This window comes from Falco peregrinus, chromosome 12 (assembly GCF_023634155.1).
Source record: "Falco peregrinus isolate bFalPer1 chromosome 12, bFalPer1.pri, whole genome shotgun sequence".
Taxonomy (NCBI): Eukaryota; Metazoa; Chordata; class Aves; order Falconiformes; family Falconidae; genus Falco; species Falco peregrinus.
Genome location: NC_073732.1, coordinates 8,239,073 through 8,258,840, shown reverse-complemented (window position 1 = coordinate 8,258,840; position 19,768 = coordinate 8,239,073). Strand labels below are relative to the sequence as shown.

General features: G+C 39.4%; 1 protein-coding gene across 9 annotated transcripts in view; it reads right to left on the bottom strand.

Moving 5' to 3' along the window:
* Window positions 1-406: 406 nt before the first annotated feature.
* PXYLP1 (2-phosphoxylose phosphatase 1) overlaps window positions 407-19,768 on the bottom strand; it is a 57,573-nt gene continuing 38,211 nt past the window's right edge. For all 9 annotated transcript variants that reach the window (XM_055817324.1, XM_055817325.1, XM_027779501.2 and 6 more), the window contains 4 exons: window positions 16,565-16,726; window positions 15,550-15,676; window positions 5,093-5,232; window positions 407-2,742 (listed from right to left, as the gene is read on the bottom strand). In XM_055817324.1, the coding sequence (XP_055673299.1) occupies window positions 1,811-2,742; window positions 5,093-5,232; window positions 15,550-15,676; window positions 16,565-16,726 (1,361 nt within the window). In that variant the 3' untranslated portion in view covers window positions 407-1,810. The remainder of the gene's footprint in view (window positions 2,743-5,092; window positions 5,233-15,549; window positions 15,677-16,564; window positions 16,727-19,768) is intronic.

Here is a 19,768-nt window from a genome sequence, read left to right as displayed (position 1 = left end):
GCTATAGCTGCCTTCTGCTGATAGTTCGACAGCTCTTTGGAGTATCTGGTACTTTAATGGACAAACAGTCCAGTCACATCATTTATACCAAGTGAGCTCAGCTTTCAGATTCTCTCTTCCTGTTTGCCCTCCAGCACACAAACACGTACGATGACTAACAGAGCTAGTCCCTTAAAAAGGAAACGTTTGCAGAAGTTACACATTAGAATGTGGTACAACAGCCCCGGATTTTCTATCATTATTTCTACTTCAGTACTCACAAAATGTTTACCCGCTCCTTCTTAGACTGGGAACCAGAACATATTAAGAGCAGAAGTTACTAATGCAACAAGCTGCTTAACACCACAATACTTGACTTGTTACTGCAAACAGCTAAGGAAATCAGAATAAACGTAACACACAAGTATACAAAGAGTCCCCACAATTTTATTTAAAGAAACATGTCCAAATGCAGCATTGAAAGCAGAGAGAGTGGAATGCCAATAGTCAAAGAACTTATGCTGATTTATGCTTTCTTTGATAAACTAGCACCATTGAATCACAAGTCACAGGCTAAATTATTTCTAGAGGTATAAAAACCCTCCACCATTACAAAATTTCTATCAGTTCTATTAAAAATTGGTTCTAAATTTACTACTCCTAGAGATGAAAACAGTTTGAAGTACAAGTTTTCATATCTACTCATTGTTCAAGTTATCCATAAAAGACAGTTTATTCTTAAGTCTAAACGTCCTGATCAAGGGGAAAAAATGTTTAAAAGTGAGTTTCACAAGTCTTTACAAACTAAACAAGTAAGAAACATCTACTGTGTTATAAATACACACAGTACAATATGTACAAGTCTGATCTTACAAAATAAGATCTTCCTAGTCCATAAAAATACTAACTCAACTACAAAATTTTCTTAGTGTTAGACTCAAGCAGTCACTATATCAGATTCCTAAAACACTGATTTGTTCCACAGCACAGCAGTTTGAACATGTTCACAATGGGAAAGAGCCCAACACTTCACCGTAAGACTGATTTCTAATCCTAATTTCCCACTCAGGTCTAGTGGTAATGTTGGCGTTTGCTATCTATTTTAATGTCACAAGACCTTTACATATTTCTAGACTGTGTTTGAACTATTCAAAGTGCTGAAAGTGCGATCAAATAATAGAGTTTTGTATCCATTTTCCAGTACACCCTGCTCTGGCACTGGCAACAACAGCAAGGTATTTATAGGTCTGTGAGGTCAAAAAGGCACACGCTCATTTGTACATGCTCGGGTAAGTATGTACAGATACACACATGCACTTTGCTTTAAAGACGTGCCTCTAAACATTAAAAGGCTTGTCCTTCAGTAGGGAGCTTCAAGAACTCCTTACAAATGGTTTATAATGCAGATGCCTGGAATTCCTAAAGACCTTGATACAAACCGCTTAAAATGACTGTGAGATGGTGGTGAAAAAAAGAATGGTTTTGGTTTTAAACTTCTCCAAGTATTGCTCTGGAATACAGAGAAACAAAGTCTATGCTCTCTCACTTGTTATCAAGTGACGTCCAGGTGACAGTAGCCCACGTGATTTATCATTATAGTTAACAGAGCATATGTGAGCATACACATACACAAAATGCTTCCACAGTATTTGTTCTTCTATTGGAGACCATCTGCAGTCTGAATGAAAATATAATTATTTGAAGACCGTTTCAAGCAATATCCTTTTGTACTTACACGTATCAATACAAGAAATAACAAAACCACGCCTCAACCAGAATACAGACTTTCACCGATACGCAAGTACTATTGCTTCCATTTCATTTCCCTTCCCTACAGCGGTCTTCTGCGACATGCATCATAATAACTAGTGCTATTAAAAATTAAGAACATATCCCTCTTAACAAAGTTGACAAATTTTTCTAGTGGGCACATTGGCTTGTTGGAACGTTTATAATAATCCTTGCAAAATGAGGTCTGGAATGTGACATCAGCGCCATTATACAGGACACGGATAAAGTGTTCTTTGGGTCTCTTCCCATCCCGCCACAGCTCAAAAACTAATCTGGCGGCAAATCTAGGAAATCTGGCCTCTGTAATGCCCAAGGCACTAAGAACAGGTGACAACGTGACATCATGTGCCGAGTAAAGAACAAATACTTCTTCTTTCTTGCCTTCTGCAATACGCTGCAGCCGATTAACAGTCTGGTTGAGGAGAGGATGAGTAGCCAATAGTGCATACAAGAAATACAGTTTCTTCTCCTGTCTTTCTCTTTCATCCTCCAGCTGATGTCTTTTGATTACTTTGAAATGTTCCATACCAATGCAGCCAGTTTTGGTACACGGAAAACTGACATTGTGGCAAAAATAGCACAAGAGAGAATCTATTGGGTTAGAAGCTCTCAGCTGCCTGGTGGGAATGCCTACAATCTTTGCCATATCCACATATATTTTCTCCAAATCATTGTTTTTCACCCGTAAACTGTACTGTCTGCGCTGCTCCTCTTCTAGGTAGTGGTTTCGCATAGGACAGTCGCAGCTTCCGGAGCAAAAAATGGTGCTCCACTGATGCCTCATGTTAATTTTCTTCCAGTCAAAATCTGGCAAAAAAGTATAGAGCAGTGCCAGTGCACTCTGCAGGGTTCGACTTTTTCCTGTTGTCTCCAAGTAGAGCTGTTTTGCTGTCCAGTCACTCAGAAGCAGCTTATGTTTGTTTATATAAATTTCTCGTAATAGTTGTCCATTTCGCAAGTGTTGCACAACCCCTGAAATAGATTTTTTTAAGAAATTACAACACATGATTAGAATCTTCTTAGTTCTGCAGAAAAAAAAATACAGCTGGCAGTCTTACTAATAAATGAACAATTAGTTAAAATTGTTATTAACACCAAAACGGAACTTCACTTATGCTTGACTCTTAGAAAAATTGTATGAAATATGAGATACCTGCTATTCTTCAGTACCTCTCAGATTCTAGGAGCTAAACTGAGATACCGATAGAAAGAGCTAGTTCCACAACATTTGTTTAAAACCTTAGTGGTTTAATGTTTGTTCTTTGGACTAGGGACACAGACTGAATGGGTCTCACATGACTATAAAAGTAAGATGGTTATGAAAATGGATCCAGACTGCACCCAAGTCGGGTTTCCAGACAGGCAGCGAATTTGCAAATTTATAGTAGCCAGTAAAACTACCAGCAGTCAGGACATGAATACACAGAGTGTACACTAGTGTGTAAACTCACAGAACAGAGTGGTGAGGTGTGGCAATCGCATCGAACTTCCTTCTCCATCTTCCTTCAGGCAGTACTCAAACAGCTTGTTAATTCTTACCCTAACGTTCTGCCTTTACCTAGCTGGGAAGCAAGAGGGTGTGCATCCTGCTCACACACCAAAGCCTTTACTCCGGAATCCACCCCGCCTGCGTTATCCTCCCACAGCAGCAAAGCAACAGGCACAAACCGTTTAAGCACTAGAACATCTCTGTAACTTGCTACAGGCAACAGGAGCCTCAGGTACCAACTCGGTTACAAGCTGTGTGCACCGATGAACCCAGTTTCACACACAATGTGCTGCACTGGGAGGAGTTCCACTATGTCACACTCTTTCAGTCATTGGTATTTAAGACAGAAAGAGCAACACAGTTAAAAGCATGGTTTGGGAATAAAGTGGAACAGATCAATGCTTAAATTCGAAATGACACAGGAGAACGGAAAAGTATTACTAATGTGAATTTTCAAATTAAAGTAATGAATGTTGAAGAGAAAAATCCACATGTGACTAACCCTTTTCACAATCGTGTTTCTAGCCAGTTGTGCAACACTATGTTTCCACCTTTGTGGGAAAGCGCTTCTGTATGTTCATTTTTGAGGCACTGTCATGAATTAAGTGCAGCAAACACACACGGGGACTTGGCCAGTTCACCTGGCTATTCCGGCAGAACACAATTCCAAGAGCTGCAGAACCTGTGAAAATCTGTTTCTTACGAAGGGGCAACTTGTTTCTATACTTCTGTCTTCTTACCTTTTGTTCCCCTCCTATTTTCTATTGCCTGCTGACATCAGTCCCAGACCTCTTCCAAATGGCCCTTTTATCACTGCTCTGATCCAGCGGTACCTCCAGTTCCTCTCTCCAATCCCAAACCCTTTACCTCCTTCTAACATTTGCAATGCCCCCAGCACCACGATACTCCCAGCTCTCCACATACTTTCTTCTACATAGTCAAATCCCTGACTGCAACACTTCCAGTTACCTCCCATCTCCCCTACCCTCTTGGTACACATAAACCAAATAATACGTTCACTACCAGAGTTCAGCAGTCTTTCTCTCAGTGGTAGCATTAATAAAGTGTCAAAGCTTAACTTTTTAAAAAAGTTGGCTGGAATTTAATTGCTGCTAGTTCTACCTTTTCTCCCAAAAACTAGCTCAGCAGAACTGATAGATGACAAAAAATAAGTTTCATTTTCCTGCAGTGAAATTATACACAAATAAATACGCCAGAAAACATGCTCCTGGAACTTCATTATAAAGTTTGGAGCAGGGTGGGGGGAGAAGGAGAAAAGCACCAGACATATAAAGTTTTTCTATTTCCATGATACGAGCAACAAATTTGTCTGTAACATCTGAATCTCTTGCAGGGCACACAGTAGTTACATCGCAGGTAAAAACTGGCAACTAAGCCATTGTTCTTCAGTTCCAGGGCCACTCCGAATTACAAACCCATCAGGAACAGAGGACCAGAACTTCCTCAGGAGAGACTGAGCGATGCTGCTGTTGACAGGGGTGCCAAAGCAATTTTGTGGTGGGGAACAACACCAAGGAGAGGGGCTCAGACTTGTTACAAATAAAAGACAAAAGAGATGCCAAGCGTGATCAATCTGTAACAGAACTGGCAAGCTATAGGATAAAGCATGGTTTCTAGAACTGTTAGCACTTTCACAGTAGAAAGTCTAATACTTTATTCATATCCCAGCTTCATAACCTAGGCTATGACCAACATTATACGTTTCCCATAAAAAAGCATTTGTATCGATATAAACAAAACCAGAAGATCCCTTTTCAAGCAGACTGTATTTAACACTGCAGAAGTAAAGACGGAGCTGCTACAGAAACTTACCTGTCTGTGTAAGCTCTCCCATTTCGCACAAAGAATGACTCGGGTAGCGAGGCAGGCTGCTCAGGGAACCATCCATTTGGGCTGCAGACCCTCGGGACATGTGTTTAATGAAAGCTTCAAGCTCTGGATGAGAAGGTTTCCTAGAGAGATAAACCAAAATGTGAAAACTTCCAAAAGCATGTGGGAAAACGGCTCAAGAGAGTCAAGTATTCTAAGTATGTCAGCTCTGAAATTTCATGCTCTGAGGTTATTTCCCACTGAGACAACATCTGCTCTTACTCAGGGCTTTTGCAAGTATGCAAAAGAAATCTAACTACTTACTAACTACCAAAGAGCTGTAGGGAAACCGATGTCTCGTTACATTAAAATTACGATACCTTTCCATAAGTAATCTAGAAAGATTTTTTGTTGGGTTGTTTTGGGGGTTTTTTAATGCAGTCACTGATACTGTTGTGAATTTTTTTAAAAAACCAAATAAATTCCTTACCAAAAATACATTGTCTCCAGTTTCTGAAGTACCATTGCACTTTAACACCACAGCCAAAGGCACTAACAATCTAAAGGGGTTCAATTAACCAGTATTTTAAGTAGATGATCTTGAAGGGATTCTCAAGTTTTGTATTGTAGAATGCTGATTACAATCTCAGCCTTTACTTTTAATTACTCCAGGCTTCAAATCAAATAGCACATGTAACCTCAATTAAGTGGTACCTGGAAAGTAGTATCCAGTGGCCCCGTTAAAATTGTAAGTCGTTGTTTTGGCTATTGTACTATTGTACCCAGGAAGAAAGAGTCTAGCACTTAAATGGATCAGATACCCCCACAATGCAAGTAATGGAATACAACTGGAGAAGAGATATACCCAAAAATGTCTGAGTTAACTCACTGAAACAGAATTCAAGTCAGTGAAAAAATGCTTAGATCTCTTAAAATGTCCTGCAAATTTCAAATTCACTATAGACTTGTGCTGAAAACTACATATACAAGAAGTCCACAAACAATGTAATCGAAAGGGATTAAAACCTTAAAAAAAAATAAATAAATCTATGATCACACTTCTAAAGTAAGGATTTCTTCATTAAATGTCACACAGTCATCTCTCTACTTCAGTGCAGAATTAAATCTGAAACTGTTTGGCAACCCAACTCTGCCTCAAGTAGTTCTCATTTTAATAGGACTTTCAGCCTGAATATGGTAAATATTGTATATTGCTCACCAAAAAAAACCCCAAAAAAACCCCTCAAACCCAAACACAAAAAAGAAGACAGACAGATTTTGTCAGAGAACTTTTACTGAAGCCCAGAGGTTGTGTTTATTGTTCATATTTACACTTTGCTAGAATGATAACCTACTTTTGATACAAACACATCACGTCTAAAGAAAAATAATAATAATCTTCCAGAGTTGCAGGAACCACAAGAGGGAGCAATAACACTACTAAAGTATCAATAAGTGTTTGGAATCAAAGTTTACCAGGAGAAAGACGTTCAGGCTCACATAGAAGAGCCAACTAAGAAACTCTCTTAAATGAGAAAGCACCCCTTGCAGAGCTGTGCTCACAGCACGCATACAGGGGGCTCGTGAAAATCACTGCCTCCGTCATTAGAAAGGTAAGCTCATTGTCCTGTCATTTGATAAAATTTGAATTTTCCAGTATATTATTTACCGGGGGGTGTGGGGGGGGAGGAAATCTTGGGAGGAAAATGTTACAGTAAATTATGGTACAACTGCCAGTGAGAAAAAATGCCAAATGAGACAAAAAGCAAAAGGAGATTAAAATATCAAAAGAATTTTTCATTTTTACTTCACACTGAAAGGAAAGCCAGCCAATTTACAACAGTCTAAATCCACAGCTGCTTCTGTACCTTATAATTTTAACAACGCGAATGGAGATTAATATCTGAGAAGCAGAGGCACATCAAAAAGGCTTTGTTCCTTCCTGAAGCAGTGGAGCCTCCCTGTTGCACTAAGCATACATTAGAAAACTTCATCCAGCTCCAGATGTGGATTTCAAACAGAATTTTTTGTACGTTTCACTATTTTCACAGTCCAGCAGTGCAATCTATAAATGCAATCATCAAATTGAGAAAATCAAATTGAAGCCACTAGCAAATAGCTTTTTAAGCTTATTACAGATGTAGCAGGCTGAACTACCAATTTTCTAACCTTTGCACTTTAAGAAACTCTAAATATGAATAAACTGTCAATCACAATTTTCCTTAAATCCTTTTTACTTAATTATAGCAAGTTCTACAAATACACGTGCAGGAGAACGACAAGAACTCCACTCTGTTTCTTTTGCTGCTTTGCTTACAAAAACCTGAATACTAATGGAATCAAACCTATACTGATAAAACTGTCAGCAATCACTTGTGAGAAGGAAGAAAGGAAAGAAGAAAGAAAAAGATCAGGTTTTGCAAAAAGATTTATCTACAAAGTGGCAAGCAAGATAAACTAACATCCAAGATGAAATAATAAAAATGCATGATGGTGGATAAAGTTATATTCCAATGTATTAATATACACACACAGGTGCAAGTTACTTAACTTTGGATTATATTACTTCTTAAATGGGCACAAGTTCAGCACATGCTTGCAGAAGTGAATTATGAAATATGACTGTCAGACATAATGCTGAATTCAAAGCTTACTTCTCGTTAAATATATTGTAGGAATATACTGCAAGAAAAAAAATGAAGATCAAACAATAGAAGTAAGGGCCATTCTGCCTGGAGGGGACAGACATCTTCAGCTGCAATATGCTTTTATCCTGAATGTAATCCTCACGTATGTAACCAAATTCTGAACATACCAGCAATTCTCCTGATTAGCCCCGTACAACTGAGCAAATGAAAAATTCTTTTTCTCAACAGCAAAATTCACAGCACTGCTCAAGCTACTGGAAAACAACTGATTCCCCCTCCCTGCCCCAAGATCTGTCTTTTATTTAGAATATGAATCCCCCTGTTGAATTGGCCAATTTACAGATGCCGCAGGAGATGGAGTATCTAGGCAACACAGCTAAGACTGCTGGGACTGTTTGAGCAGGAAGCAAAGAAAATTACTCAGTTGTATAGTTGAAAAGATGGAAATATCCTTAAAATTTTATTTCTATAAAAGTAACCAAGAAAATAAAAATGGGCTAAAGAGATACCCTTCTGTAATTTGCTGCACATTATGAGGGTAAACTACCACATCTGGGAAATGTATTACTATAATAAATATTTCAAATTCTGCCAGAACGTGGAATGTCTTTTCATCCAACACCACTAGTAATAGCCACACTTTTTCCTAATTTTGAACATTCATTTCCCATGTTACTGTCTGTTAATTTGCCTTTTAATGGTTTTATTTTTGTAAAATAAATGTTATCTGTAACAAAACTGAGGATGCTTCTTTTCCCTCAAATAATGAATTCAGCTTACCTTTTTGTTATTTACAAACTAAACACTGGGATAATAGATCCTAGATCTAATACTGTAGTTTTCATGCACTAGCATTAAAACGGACCAACATTTAAATCCTTATTCAACATTTAAATATCTTGTTTGTAAAGATCTTAAAAAGCTTTAATACCAAAATGTCATCTCTTCATTGCTACACTGTAATAAGTGCACACAAAAGAAATCGTACTGTGCAATTACTTGAACAGCATGTGTATTTCTGCCATCAGCTGGGCTGCCATCCAGAGGGAGCCTGACAGGCTGGAGAGGTGGGCTTGTGCAAACCTCATGAGGTTCAGTGCAAGGTCCTGCACACGGGTCGGGGCAATCCCAAGCACAGACACAGGCTGGGCAGAGAACGGACTGAGAGCAGCCCTGAGGACAAGGACGTGGGGGTGCTGGCTGACGAGAAGCTCAGCATGACCTGGCAATGGGCATTCACCGCCCAGAAAGCCAACTGTATCCTGGGCAAGCATCAGGTCGAGGGAGGGGATTCTCCCCCTCTGCTCTGCTCTCGTGAGACCCCCCTGCAGTGCTGCCTTCAGCTCTGGGGCCCCCAACGTAACAAGGACATGGGCCTGTTGGAGCGAGTCCAGAGGAGGCCACGAAGATGGTCAGAGGCTGGAGCAGCTCTCCTAGGAAGACAGGCTGAGAGAGTCGGGGCTGTTCAGCCTGGAGAAGAGAAGGCTCCGGGGAGACCTTATGGCAGCCTCCCAGTGCCTAAAGGGGCCCGCAGGAAAGCTGGGGAGGGACTTCTGACAAAGGCATGGAGTGAGGGGACAGGGGGAATGGCTGGAGGCTGGAGGAGGGCAGATTTAGATCAGGTATTAGGGAGAAATTCTTTCCTCTGAGGGTGGTGAGACACTGGCCCAGGCTGCCCAGAGCAGCTGTGGGTGCCCCATCCCTGGCAGTGCCCAAGGCCAGGCTGGACGGGGCTGGGAGCAACCTGGTCTGGTGGAAGGTGTCCCTGCCCATGGCAGGGGGGCTGGGAATGGATGATCTTGAAGGTCCCTGCCAACCCAAACCGTTCTATGACACTCTTCAATAAAATTTTCCTTTTTCCTTGAAGACTACATGCAACTAGTTACATTTAGTAATTTACATGTTCATAAAAATTCAAGAGTGGCATCAATAATATACCTTCGTCACCACATAAAATTCTACAGACACAAAAATATGTTGGTCAAGGTTATGATTAAAAGAGGGACTGCTATAGAAGAAATACTTTAGTTGCTGAGATCAATTACTGAGAATCATTTATTTAAAAGCTAAAACCGAATAGTTAATCAAGTAGAAAACTAACAGCAGCTTACGGATGCATCACAGAATTAAGGACAGGTATATTTTTTATTCATCTTACCTATGCTGCTGCACAGTGCTGTCCTCTCACAGCACAGTACAGTTCTGCAGGAGATCTATATACTTCAGGAAAGAGCTTGTGGAGGTAGATAATGATACAAATGAGATACTGATTTATTTTTTCCCTTTACAAATGGGATTTACCTATGCAAATGTCACTTATGTTAGTGAATGCAGAACTTGCAAAAGCCAAAAGGACCAAACTTCTCACAAGGAGCTGCAGAACCTTCAGTGTCACTCGGTGAGTAAACGTGACCATGCCAGGCACACACCAAGCTTCTGACAAATTCACGTTACCTTTTTGTAACAATACCAGATTCTGTCTGCTAACTGTGCCTAAAAGCAAGTCCCTTTTCTCTTTATTTAAAATGCAAATGACTATTTTATTACTTCAAGCAAAAATAACGTGTTTTCTGTGAAGTTCAAATAGACCAAAAATGTCTCTGCTCAAAGAACTATACTGTTTCCTTTTTAGCAGGCAGATGAATGGAAAGAGCTACTAAAAACAACAAGAGATTATTGTAGCCTACAAAAGAGATCCCCAAGACAGCATTAGTACTGTTGGGGCTTATTTATTCATAAAGGTCTTACATTCACATTACATTCACAAAGCTCTTACATTTTTATAACAAACTCTGTAGTTATCCAGTCTACCTCACTGCTCTTCTGAGTCTTTACGGAAGGCAGAAGAGGCCTCAGGAGGCCTAATTCACTTGGAACTGCGTTTTCAGTTCACAAATTGTATAAAAATATTTTTGAAGTCATGACAGTTAATTGAGAGTCTGTTCTTCCTGTTTTGTCCCTAAAACTTTTGCATTTCCAAGTCATTTTACTAGCTATTATTTAGCTGATGAGACATAAGTCAACACCCAAATCCGTGCATATAGTAAAGATCTCAGATTTTTCTACAATATTGGGTGATGTCAAATTACGTAATATGTGGAACTGTATACATCTAGCTTAAATGTGACTTTAAAATAACATTCCATATAGTGTTTAATATGAATGATTCTTCACCTAATTCTTGTCTGGATCATGCTTTGACCTCGCTCGAAGTCAAACCCACACCTCCTTCAGCTCACAGTATGACACTTGCTTCCCCCACACTTTTCTCTCTCATTTTCCTGGCAGTTTCAAGACATGTGCATATTGAACCTAAAATTCAAGTATTTGTTAGTAAGCTGCTTATGATTAACATCAACACCTCTCAAAATGCCTTAAAGCATATGCTAATTAATTTAGCATACTATCACATTATAGCAGTCTCCTGAAATCATTTTAGCATCTTACAAAAAGCATTTCTTCTCTCTCTCGCATACAAATTCAATGAAGAAACAATGTTGCTTCTTTTTTTTAAAAAAACCAAAACTTTTTACACTATAAATGTAAGATACAAAGGGGAAAAAGAAGTGGGAGATAAATTATTCCCCCCCATAAGCAAACACTACAATGAAAGGATTTCCATAACATCATCCAAATAATTTTCTTGAGGAAAAAAGTACATATTATTCAGTTCCCTTTGGAAATTTGCATCCAGAACAATGAAAATAATAATAATAACATTAATTGAAGTTTTAGATGGAAGAAATCTCCAAAGCATTTAATCCATTTGTTTATATTCATTCCACACTTATATGTCACAATCCATAATTCACAAAACCGAAGCGTGACCACAAGGCTATTCTGCATACCCATTAGAAGTCCATGGGGCTGTAGCATAATCTGCTTAATTAATGAATTCCATCAGCTGAATGCCAAATCAAATAAAGAACAGACTGAATATGAGCAGCATACTTATCTGAAACTCAAGTCCAGAAAGCTTAAACAAGCCAGAGTTTCACTCAGACATCTCAACTTCATTATATAGCATCAAGAAACCTTCAGTCCAAAGGTAGCAATTATATACCTTGTAATACTCTCAATGTAGACATTTACAGTCCAGCACCAAATTTATATCACAGAGGAATATAAGCCTGACAGCCAAATGCAGCAAATAGCTTCCTGATGCTAAAGTAATAAATGTTCCATTCCAAGCTATGGCACACACAGTAGCAATTCTAGGTTTATTTAGAAAGGTCAGCATTAACACATCTGGACAGAATGGTACAGAGCCAGCTCCTCTCATCTTCCTGCTGCCCTTTAAGTCGGCCAGGAGATTCTATTTTACATAACCTTTGTTCTCAAGGACAGAAGGTCTTTTTGGATCTCCACTCATTTTTAGTGGCTGTGAACTGTAAGGGACGTATCAGCTATACATTGATGCTCTAACACTTCATAAACCAGTAACAGGCAAGGGTATTGACACTGCTGGCCTCCTCGCGTCCCGACACTGCCCTCTTAACCGCTTCACTTGGTCGTTCTGTTGGCAGTGGCAAAAAGCTGCACTACTCTCTTGCCTTTTACCGACAGTTTTTGTGACTCCAGGGCCTTCACGTCATATTCCTTGCCTGAAACTGAAGTGGAAATAGCTATAAAACCTTCTAAGACAAACAGAAAACTGAGGCCTCATGTGGTACTGCAACACTGAGAAATACTGCTACTCATCCAACATTGCCACTTGCAGTTAACGTCTTTGCAATAAAGTTTTCTCACATTCATTCTAATGTGACAGATATTGAGCAAGATCAAGAAGATCAGAGCCTTTAAGAACTCCAAAAGGAATCTGGATCATACTTTACTTAGTATTTCATGCTGAATATACTCTCACCCCTTGAAGGCAGGTCATCATAAATGTTATCAGAGCCATTAGCAAATGATTCATTTTTCATCTTGTTAGAGAAATTAATTGCCCACTCAGTTCTACGGTAGAAAGAACTGGAGTTTGGTCTCCTGCCTGCATATCTAACCTCAGAAAGCCCGTCAGCTTACAGCAGGCACAGCACGCTGCTGGGCTTGGGCACCTCTCAAAGAAATCTCACTTCTCGTGGAGGATGTCAGGTAAGACCACTGAACGCCACTTCTTAACAAACCAGCATTTTGGTGGAAGTTGAATTATGACTACAGAAAAGAAGCAGCCCACAGGATAGCAGAGGAAACAATAATAAAAAAAAAAAAAAATCGGACTATTTAGAAGTTGCCAGATCACTATCACTTGTAAAACAGTACAGTCAGAAAAGCGGGTATTTCAGTTTGTACTCACAGAGGCATTCCAAAAGAGTGGTCTCCTTTCAAAAGAAGGAGGATATGGTTTTGCTCAGTTTTGGATTTTGATACCTGTACCAAGCAGCTAAGAAAGGTGTGGGTACATATATACACTCTAAAACCAGTGAAATTTGAAGTTATTTGCATCTTCTACATTCCAATGGCTTTAGCTATAAAAAGCAGATTCCTCGTATCTAGCCTTCCCATTTTCCTCTCGAAAATGTATACATAGGTTTTGGTATGTATACTTCTGTATGTTGTAGACAAAAGTGTACCTACGTGGAATACTGTACTTTTTCCTCTGTTTAGAGGGGAAAAATATTGTAAATTTTCCTCCGTTTAGATATTCATACAAAATGTAGGCAGATAGATAGGGCAGCCTGAATATAACTTAGGAGCTCCTAAGCCTGTTTCCTACGAACAGGCAGACACATGGATGGGCTACAACTGATGATGGTTTCAAACTTTCATAGGATTACTCCCACCACCACAACAGTAGCTTGATTCAGCCATAACATTTACTTTTCAATTACTCACGCCAAATAGCATTACAACACTGGCTACAACTGAAGACACCATTGCACGACTTGTTATTAGTAGGAGTCCTGAAACTTGCAAGGGCAATTTCTTTTATGCAGCCAGATATCTGAAAATAAAAGCAACCTATTTCAGTTTTCTTCAAAGAAAGATCCAATTCGCTGATCATTTTCTGCCAGCTTTCGTGTCCACTACCGTATCTATCTAGTTAGCAAGCCTCTTTAATCAAGCTTCCCATCACCTTTACAAGTATGAGATGAAGGTACACTTAACTAGTTTCAGGTGTTCTTTCATGTCATTTCAGCGTATTTTAGCAACATTCCTACTGTGTTTGCGTTTTAATATACTTGAGCCAGAAACTGACAAAACTGACACAGGACCAGATATGAAAACTGGTTCGGTTTTTAAATGCAACTGCCCCAGACTAGCTAGCAACAAACCTAAAAAGCACACCATAACCCATCTTCTCCTTCAGAGACGTTATTTTGAGTCAAGCCCACTGAAGAAAAGCTGAAAGCACAGAGAATTTCAGATTTAAAAGATAAAATCATAAATGCTACTGATGACAGGAAGCTACAAAAAAACGTAAGGAACACAGCCCACGAATCCATCAAAACAAGAAATGTGCATTTGATATACCCAAGTCAGAAATATACTTTCAGTGTGCTGTTAGCACTTTCAGCGTAACAAGAGTAAAAAGCCAATTCTGAATAATTCTACACCAGAAACGCAAGAACGTTATTTCTTTAAAGACTGAGGAAATTCCACACTGTTCTGAAAAAAGGTATTTATTGGTGTATCTACCCTGTTTTATATACCAGTAGATCAGAAGACGTACTATGCCTCTTCTCCCAAGTAATTAATGTGCAGGCACACAAAGCAGACACAGCCCCCAGTCCCTGAAATCGCCACATCTGACACTGCAGAGTGGGCAGCAGCATTAAGGCGTAGATTTTTCTAGAGGATCTGCTAACACAACCGATAGAAAATATAAAGAAAAAATTTTAACTGTAAGTATTCAGTAAGTTCACTGGGAAGTACTCAGTTGGAAAGAAAAAATTAAGTAATACCACAAATCCTACTTAACAAGAGAAAAAACATGTGTAATCAAGCAAGCTAGGGTAAAGGTTAGTGATTTACATCATCAGCGATCATTTCTGGTGCTCTGTGCTAGCTCTACACCATAATTCACCTTCAGTGATGAGTAAACTCTAAACAGGAAAGAAAGGCTCTTCCACCAGGAAAAGCAGCAATTCCCACCATGTCTACAGCTCAAACTGGCTCAGGTATGAAGACAAGCATCAGCAAGCTCCAAAGACATGATGTCAGGCAGAAGATCGCTATACTGAAACAGAAAGGTCAATGATGCTTTAATGGCAGTCAGACAGGACTAACTTCTGTGGGAGTTTTGAACGGCGAGTGGTAGCTACAGGAAAATGGTAGTTTTCAAGCAGCAAACAGCACACTTTCTGTTTAACTTGTAATTTAATAGTTAAATGTGCAACCCCCATTTTTTCTCCCAACTTTGAACCAAATCATTAAAGGGAACCTGATAACCTATATTTCTGAAAAGTCAAAGAAAAACAACAGTAACATAACACACAAATATCAATTTTCCTATGGTAATGATGAACGGGGACCTTTCTGCATTCACACAAAAAGGAAGCACGCTTACATTTTGAAAACGTGTAGAAATTTAGACAAGAGGAACGGTAATCTAAACATTTGAGTAAACAGCTTCTGCTTTTTCAAGAAATACCAAGAATTTCTTCTGGTCTGAACTGGTAACAGGTAGTAGTTCCTGTTTCAAAGGAAATACTGTAACCACTGATTTTATTTTTTTTCTTAATCCACGACACCACACAAAGATTGGAAGTCTCGATGTACTTCAAGCAACACAAATTATTTCCTGAAGAGGAAAAAAATAATTATCAAGCAAAACACAGGCTTAATAATGATAAAAGCAAAGAATCTTACCTGCTAGGCAACAACATACAGTCAATGTCAGGTCTCTTTGTCTTGGGAATGGCATATAGTGGATACCTATCACCATGTCGAATCAACACTTGAACTGACACTAGCTTAAAATAATGAGGTGCATGACCTAAAGTGAAGAAAGAAAGAAAACAATAAAAAAAGAAGGAAAAAAAAAAAGTAAAAATTTAAGTAAATTTTACCTAATCCTTCCCCTGCACACGTTTTCTTTAAGAAAAAAAACCAGGTATAATTAGCTTGATAGCTTTGGTATTGCTAGGAAAAAAAAAAATCAGAAACCATAAGAAATGGTAACTTACCATCTTAAGAAAGATTTTACTTTACATTCCAAGACAACCTATACAAAGACTCAGGTTCTTAGCACATTCTCCATATTACATCTAAAGTCCAACAAGCATACAAGCCATTACTCAAGCACTGAACTCTGCCAACACAATAAGGTTACCCTACTTTTATGGTGCCTTTCTTCCGGACCCCTATCATAACGGCAGATTTTGAAGCATGCCTAATGTGGAGGTTTTTTATATACTACTTGGTAATTCATTTTATATGCATTAGTGGGATATGCTAATAAGGACATTCATTCAGACTAACTTGCTGCTGTATCCACTACAGGGTGAAGAATGCAAATGCACCTTCTAGCTGACTACATCTAATGGTCTGGAGTCCCAAAATTAATTACTTCTGAGATTTTTATCAGAATTCCAAGTCAACTCCTTGCAATGCAGCTCACTTGTAATAAGAATTACCATTCAAACTCTCTCTCTCCCCCATCCCTTTCAAATAGGCCTCCAGTTGACCACTGACTAGAAACAGAACGACTTCCAAAACTCAGACAACAGCAAGGAAACAAAGAATAGCATATTTTGAATGATTTAACATTATTCAGCAACCAGTTGGTGTTTGCTGTACGTCCTCCAAGCACCAAAGAACTGACAACGCACAGTTATTGTTTCCAACAATCCACTAAACTGTCATTTGCATTCACAGAACTTACCTTCCATGCTGCGTTCAGCAATGGTGGGAATATTGCAGTAAACATGAGCTTCATAAACAGGATCTATTACAGGAGGCTCAGTCAGCAAATCAGGCATTATTCTCTTTCGGCTCTTTGGATTCAACCCATCTTCCCTGACGGGGTTCACTGGGATTAAATGCACTGAAAGATACAAAACATATACCATATACCTTTAGAATTATGGTGGGGGTTTTATTATTTTTTTTTAATTGTGCACAAAGACTATGTTTTTGATGAAAGGATGCCACTCTACAGGATAGATCTCTGTTGCGAATTTTTCATGATTTACATAGTCAAGGAGGCAAAGCCAGAGAGCTCTTTAGCAAAGTCGATGCTTGGCTAAGACTCCAGAAATACATCTGGATGTAGAACAATTCTGTCTTTTGCACTCTTCCTGAAGCTGCTTTGTCTGTCAGCCTCTCATGAAGCTCTAAGAGTGTGAGCAGCAAGAAAAGGGCCATAAGAGGCACAGCTGTCTCTCATCATTTTAATTTAAAAACTGATGTTGAAACACATCAGCCAAAGACAGAGCACAGTTACGATGATAGTACTACATACCACAGGAAACACAAAGTAGTTCAGATTAAAAGGGCTTGACTGTCCATCATTTTCCTTACTAATCCCCACCCTTCCATGGCTACCTTGCCAGCCTTCAATAGTCTGACTTACCCAATAAAAAAAGCACACAGAATATATTCGTTGAAATGGAACCGAGACCACCACAAAAAATGTCAAATACAAAGAAAAGCAGTTAATGCTTACCCACAGCTGGGAAATCAACAGAAATACCACTACTACATCTTCTGACATATAGAAACATGCTGAAGTATATCTGAATTTAAGGCCAGGGTTGTATTGACAGCGTCTCTTTACCTTGTCTTGATGTGAAAGCACTAGTTAATTTATAAGCCTTACAAGACTACACTTCCATAACAAATGCACATTTTTTTTTCCTATTAGTATTTTCTGGTATTTGGACCAGAGGATTCAGAGATGAAAATGAGGAAGAAAAGTGTTCATATTTTTACCCCTATTAGTCTTCTGTGGTGAGAAGAAAAAAAGAAAGAAAAGACGAGAACAAATTTCGAAGTAGAATTTTATTAATTCTGCTGGCTCAGTTCCTTGGTTGCATCTTGACTCCCAGTCCTGATTTTAGCAGTGAATTTGTTCCACAATACAGAGTTGTGCGGACAAAGAAAACAAATGAAGACAGCAAACTGAAGTGAAACACAGATTTTAAGAGCATGTAGCCGTTAATGTAACACAGGCTCTTCATTTTTAAACTACAATACACTACGCTTTAAATATTTTTATGTGGTTTCTCTTTGCCTGCCAAAACCAGAATTCAAGCATTCTCCACACCCTTGCTAGTGCTGTTGACATGGGTCATACCCACGAAGTGCAGCGAATTTAAACTTTTCCTTAAACCGTTTCAGATTTTGCATGACTGCCCACAGGCTTGTGCAGAGTGAAAATATTAAACTGTAATTTTGATTTCGGCCACTTAAACTGAAGAGCTCAGCTGCCATTCCAGCACTTAAATTTATCAGTCATTTTTAAGTTCGTTTTGAGGCTAAGACTCACATTATTATGAGACATTGCAAACCACTGACCAAGAAACTCTTGCAGTGACACAAAGCCTCGGCAATTTCTATCAGAGGCTGGTAACTCTGGCTTGAAGGGGGCTTGTACAAATTTGTATTTGGGGTATATACCCCAAACCTAAGAATTTGTTACAACAGTTGCTGGACCCTCCAAATAAACAGCATTACTAAACTACAACCACCCTGTCCACGGTCCAAGTATCTCAGATAGAGACTGGGCTAAAAGATGTTCTAACTTGGAACCCACCTGGGACATAACTGTGTCTCTGGATCTCTGAACATATTTGAGCAACCTGATCTGGTGAAAAAGGTCCCTGCCATGGCAGGGGAATTGGACTAGATGATCTTTAAAAGGTCCCTTCCAACACAAATTATTCTATGATTCGACTGAAATGATTCAAATTGGTTTTAGGCTGGACAACAAAAATTACCAAGGTCAAAAAACTCCAGTCGCCTCAGTAAGCACTGTCACAACAAGTAGTATTTACTTTTAGCACACTTGAAATAACACATATTGGGTGGGGAGGGGGCAAACGTCAAACCCCAAATCAACGAAACTACCAATGCAAATACCTGGGTCTTCTATTTAACTATGTTACATAGAAAAAGAAAAAAAACCCTGTATGATCTCGGCACCAGTCTAGGCAGTGTACTGGAAATTTCCACAGAATGTATGCACGTTGCAAGTATTTGGGGGAAGACACGACACAGGACCAAGGACAGGCGAATTCCAGTTGGAAAGCTGTCTTCTGCTTGCTCATCCTTCCCCGCATGGTGACCCTGAAGAGCTCACCCAGCGAGACTGGTCCTCCCCTCCCCTTGTTACAGCTCCTCACCAGCTGTACCAGCCCTGCAGTTTCAGTGCTCTGGGATGAAGACCCCAAGTGACGCAGCCCCTCTTCGTACTTCTGCCTGGTCCAAACCACGACAGAGGGCTTTTCCATAGCGGCAACCAATGTCTCAGTGGCATTTCAACTGTTTTCTCATCTTCTGCCATTCCCCAGACGTTGTTAGTGCATCACATATTTGTTTTCTCCTTTCTCCCTCCCTTTTCTTTTCAAGCGTTTGGGCTTCACTCCCTGTCTTCATTTATCCCGCTTCCTAGCTGTCATGTCCTCCTTTGCACACCTCATCCACTCCAGCTTTCTACTGCACAGACAGGTCAATTTGTTTCTCCATTTTGGTAACCCTTATACCACACAGAGCAGTTATTTAAAGCCCTTTGAAGAGCTGACTGTCCCTCTGTATCCCAGTGTTTCATTACTGAATGTCCTCCTCTGCACTGACAATCCCACCTCTGTCTCCCAAGTGGGTTCTCTGGTCCATATGCAACCAGCAGACCTACAAATAGTGATGGACACAACACAACTCAGAGACAAACAAAAAGAAGAAACACACACAAACAAAAAGAAACACAAACAAAAAGGAAAAGGAAAAAGTCCCTCATAGGGAGCTGAAATTAATCTTTTTTCCAAACTCTGTTCTGCTCTTTCAGCTGTAAATCATTAGAAGTCCAGAATTCTATTATGTAGTTTTCACATGACTTTTTATAGCTTAGCACTATTTTATATGACTTGCT